The 5,628-nt window shown below is 35.4% G+C and overlaps 1 protein-coding gene across 1 annotated transcript; it reads right to left on the minus strand.

The window, feature by feature from the left end:
* Window positions 1-322: 322 nt before the first annotated feature.
* LOC136970795 (zinc finger protein 862-like) lies at window positions 323-1,870 on the minus strand. The gene has a single exon (XM_067265248.1). It carries the CDS (start codon window positions 1,868-1,870, stop codon window positions 323-325), a length of 1,548 nt encoding a protein of 515 aa, XP_067121349.1.
* Between the last annotated feature and the right edge of the window lie 3,758 nt (window positions 1,871-5,628).

The following is a 5,628-nucleotide window of genomic DNA, read 5'->3' on the forward strand; positions in this document are numbered from 1 at the left end:
TCCTTCAAAAAATGTACTATTTTCCTTCAAAATGTAATATTTCTATGGTTGGTTGCTTTTGATATTAATATACCATCATACTAAGTTTTTGTGCTTATTTCAAATTCATATTCATAAATACTTTACGTGCCTATATATAACCTATATATAGGTTATATATAGGCACGTAAACAAAGTATTCATGAAAAAATATATATATGTATACTTTCAATCTGCCACATAGGCACTTCATTAAATTAAATAAAAGAATAGTAAGACAAAACTTTCTTTAATAAAATTTGCAATTTTTTATACTTGTAGAATTGAAATTGCAAATCTTATCTTACAAGTTGAACAGATGTATTATGTCGTCTACATCTTCATTCTCTTCTGTTTCGGTATCGTGGATAGCTATTGGGTGAGTTTCTTTAAGTTCTAGGATCCAATCGTAACATTTTCGGTTTTGGGTTTTTAATAACTCTTTTGATAGCAGAAAAGCATTACAAGTGTCAACCTGAAGTCTATTGCGAATCTTTGTCTTAATTAAATTAAGTTGTGAGAAGACTCTTTCCACACAAGCACTAGAGTGGGGAAGACTCAACAAACTTGTTGAAAGCTTTCCAAGTATTGGAAACATCACGTCGCCATTGTCATCTTTAATTTTATTTACTTCATACCAGAAAGTTTCTAGGTTTTCAACTGCACAACTGGTTAACTTATCACGAATTTCAGGCAGCAGTTGCCATTCTGTGTTCAGCTCTTCATACTCATGTTTAGGCACAATATTAGGAAAATGTGTTACCAGGTTTACAACTGACCTAACATTTCCAGACAAAGCAATTTTTGGCTCCAACTTTGTTATTTCCTGCAAGATCAAATCATCAAAAGGAAATTTCTTTTTAATTTCTGCACTTAAAACAATATAGAAAGACTGAATGCTTGAGAGAAATAGCTTCATGTCTTTTTCAGGGAATTTATTCTTTGCAATCTGAACTTCGCACATTGCACCAAGATATATTGTTTCTATTTGTTGAAAATGTCGTGAATTTTGAGTGTCTATCTTGTGCAGCGGTATTGAATCCACATAATCTTTTTTCAGATAGTTGTGCAAAATTGTTTTAAACAGAGAAGATATGTTTGGCAGAAGTGATGTAATACGTGGCCTCTCGCTTTGAAAATTAAGGTTCATTTTGTTGATGAGTTCCAAAATGTAAGATAAAAAATGTAAATACAACTTATTAAAGGGATTCTGTAAATCTTTCAGTAACAACTGTGCTGTATGTATGTTGTCTTCCACAGCAGCTGCTGTAAAATAAAGAGTGAGTGCATTCCATTGTTCTAAGGTTCTATTGACTACTGCCTGCCAGGATAGCCATCTTGTCTGAGATAAACATAACAATCGATGTGGTTGGCCATCTACAAATTTTTGAAATTCACTAAGTTCATTGATCCTCTTGGAGCTATGAGCAAAGTAAGCATATATATTTCTAACCAAGTCTTCAATTGTCCGTGGAAGTTTGTTGCAAGCCTGCGACACACATAAGCTAAAAGAATGGCATACACATCCAAGAACAAAAATATTCGGATTGTCCTTTTTAATTAACGCTTTCACACCACCAGATTCACCCATCATCACAGAGGCATTATCCGCACCAAATCCAATCATATTTTGTGCAGGAATATTTAAATTTATCAAAAGTTCCATCATTGAATGATAGATAGCTTCAGCAGTTTCTTGCTGAACTTGCAACAGTCCCATAAAGCGATCCCTTGCTTTTCCAAAAGAGTTATCAAAATACCTAGCAATCACTGCCAAGCATTTGGTGGAGGAGATATCAGTCGTTTCATCAATAATTAAGGAAAATTTCACATTTTGTAACACTGAAGTCATTTCTTCGCAGCTTTTCGCAGATAATTTTTCTTTAATGAGTTCTGTTGTTTTCGTTCAGGCTACTTTTAGGTCTTTGGCAATATTTGAATCATGGCATACGGACTGGATAAGTTTAGGAAGGTGATCCATAATCTTTATTGGAAGATTATGCTCTACACAAAACATAGCTAATTTCAGCTCAGCTTCTAATTTTTCTTGTTGGTTTGATTTTCTTTGAAAAGCTTCTAGTAGGCCTCCTGATTTTACTGTTTCAAGGCTCTTCATTGCTTGTTTGTGTTTTGTATTGGTGGCATGTCGTCGAAGGTGACAAACATTTCCAGATATGGTTTTTTGGCATACTGCACAAAATGCTTTATTTGGGTATACTGTAGATCGTCTTAGCCAAGTCTTAAATTCTCCCATTTGTAGCCACTTGTCACAAAAATTTTGAGGATAATTTTTTCCTTTCTTCTCAGATTTATCATCCTTTTTCACAACACCACCATTTGATCCTGCTTCGTTTTCACTACCAGATTCAATACAAGATGAGTCTAATTCAGCTTCTTCAACTTCCGATTCAGAAGAATACAAATTAGTCATTTCCTGAGTTAACGATTTAGATAATGTTGATTTCTCAATGTGCCTGCGTTTCTTAACTGGAGAACTAGTACTTTTAGAAGCTGAAGTTATATCCTCTCATATTTGTGGAAATGGCGGAAACAGCAGTTGCAGAAACATTGTTCGAAGAAAGCACTGCAGGATTAACGGGAATTTGAGTAGGCTTAACGGTAATTGGATGTAAGTTCTTCTGTGCTGCACCAATGTAGCCTATTTTTTGGTTGCGCTTGATGTATCTAAATTAGAAATTAGACAAAACATTGCACTATATTGTAATAATGTTTAGTCGGAAATTATTTAATGTACGTGAAAACATAAATAAAAAGCAAATCGATATATTTGCTCACAAATATTTTTAAAAAAAATTTAAAAAGCATTAATATGAGTGCTTTTTTAACAGTTTTTTAATGATCGAAATTCTTTAAATCTTCGTGAGATCGAAATCAAATGCTCTGTTATTGAAATACAAATATAATCAAGGTGTGACTTGAAAAGGCTAATATTTAAATATAAAATAAAATATTTCATAAAATTTTTTAATGAAAATATGTTGTATGGTTTTTTTAACACAAGCATTAAAGCTAATTTTTTAAAAATACAATAGTGATGGATAAAAAAATTATAAACTAAATATGCGTGGACAGATTCAAATTAACAAAAGTTAATTCGGTTAAATTTCAGATATGTATACTGTCATGGCCGCACAGTGGGGACCTACGTTCAAACCTAACCTAACCTATTCTAATAAATTAACAAATTATTAGTAATTTATTAGAATAGGTTAGGTTAGGTTAGAACGTGGGTCCTCGGGCCCGAAAAAATTAAAAATTTGCATTTCTAATCGCAAATAATATCGAGATTCCGGAAGGGCAGCCATAACAGTATACGTACCTGAAATTTAACCGTTATTTCTTCTACCAAAATTACTAAAACTGAAGTTCATAATTTAAGAATTAAATTATAATGGTAGAAAATAATATAAAAGTATTTATATTATTTATACTCGTACAATTTCAAAACTATTTTCTATAATAATTCGACTCTGACTTAACGGCTATTTTGATATTATTGACGACAAAAGTTTAAAATCGTTGATTTCCTTACCTGTCCATTATTTTTGTTTGACAGATTTGAATTGTTTGGATCACGTGACACTATCTATGTTGTTGATGTCACCGACATAAGCCATGTGTATGTTGTGATTGAATAATTCAAATTAACAAGTAGTAACACTAGTGAGACTTTATTGAACTCATTTTTTCGGATTCTTTCGTTAATTAAGGCATGAAATATTATTTTGTACCATAAATGGTACTAAAATATTATAATGTACTCAAAATGTACTAAAAATCTAAGTGTACTTTCAATGCTCTCGAAAACGCAAAATGTACCAGAAAAGTACATAGGAACGGCAACACTGATTACATAGCTTTGCTATATTATTCTGTGTAATTCTAATTATTTTGTTAATTTCTGGTATGGCCGAAGAGGAATCCTCATCGATCCTTTCGGATTCCGAGGAATCTGTTGAAAGTGCAGATGGCCTCTTGGGAGAATTCCACGATATTACTGATAAGATCCTGCAAGAGATTAAAAAGCACATAAGGGCAAATCCAAACAGGTGACTGGGAACTAAAGAGCATCAAAAATTTATTATGGAGAGTTTCAACAAAATAGTAGAGCATGCAGAGGATTTCATTAAGAAAAATAGTCTGCCCACGTCGCTAGATAATAAGCTTTCCCTTTTGGCAACAAAAGAGGATATTATACAGGTGATCAATGAACAAATTGACAAGAACCAAAAAGAGACGCACGAGGTTAAGCAATCTATACAGGACTTAAAGAACACAGTTCTTTCAAGTGTAGAGAAAACCAAGGAGAGCAGCAAACCCACCTATAGCGAGAAACTTAAACAAAAACTGCTGCGCCCTGAGCGTATGCAGCCTGAGAGGGTTGCCCCCGTCCCCGTGCACACAGTGTTGGTATATGAAGACAAGGAGAACTGTAATTCTGAGGAAACAAGGAAATTATTAATGGAGAATATTGACTTGAAGGCTTCCCACTGGCTTCCCACCCATCAGACGTTTAAGAAAAATCAATAATGGAGGAGTAGCTGTTGACGTACCTGAAGAAAGGGCTGCACTATTTATTAAAGAGAGCGCAGACAAGATCCCAGGGTTGAGGGCAAGGAATGCGAATAAAAGGCTTCCACACGTCAAGATCATATCCGTCTTGAAGTCAATTACCATTGATGAATTGAGAGAGTATGTTTACAGACAAAATCATTTTGACTATCCAAGGTCCGCATTTAATGGAAAGTTTAATATCAAATTTTCCCTCCGACAGAGAGATGATGACTTCCTCTACTGGGTGGTTGAGGTCTCGCTGGAAATCTGGACAGAGATCAAAAACAAAGTGTTTCTATACGTGGGATTAAAAACATGCACTGTCTATCAGTATATACCTATCAGGCATTGTTTTAAATGTCTAGGATTTGGCCATATGGCTAAAAGCTGCCCAATGAAAGAACAGGTCTGTAGTCATTGTGGTGCGGAACACCTTTATAAAGATTGCCCCAACAAAAAGGATACTCCTAGATGTTCAAACTGCCTTAGAGCTGGAAATAAAGAACATAGTCATAACACTTTGAATAAGGAATGCCCAATCTATTTTAAGATGATACAGCAATATAAAAAGTTCACTGGTTGGGATTGCAATTAGAGATGCGAGATTACCGCTCCTTACAGCCTTGATCTTTGAGACTATTGACATGGAAGCTCTGGTGTTGCCCTTCTTTCGTGTTCTTGTTTCTGCCCCTCGGCGGGAGCCCGTGTTCCACCCCGGGTTTGAGTCCTTCCCGAATTGGAGTGAAGCCCCGGCACCGTCGATGCCAACATCACGCACCAGGCTGCGGTACCATCATGGGGCGGGGTGGTCCATGGAGGACCGCTGTTGGAAGCTCTCACTGGTCAGCTCCGGTGGTTCATTGCAAGCGACGATGAACTGAACCGATTTTAAACTTCTGTTCATTCGTGTTGTGTCCTGAAGATGAAACAGCAATAACAAAATTCCACATTGAATACCTCACTAACCACACAGGTCTAATTATGCAGATGTTTGCACAAGTAGCAAAAAAAAAATGGGGGCTCTCCTCAGATGCT

The sequence above is a fragment of the Centruroides vittatus genome, unplaced genomic scaffold (assembly GCF_030686945.1).
Source record: "Centruroides vittatus isolate TY-2023 unplaced genomic scaffold, ASM3068694v2 contig_2181, whole genome shotgun sequence".
Lineage (NCBI taxonomy): Eukaryota > Metazoa > Arthropoda > Arachnida > Scorpiones > Buthidae > Centruroides > Centruroides vittatus.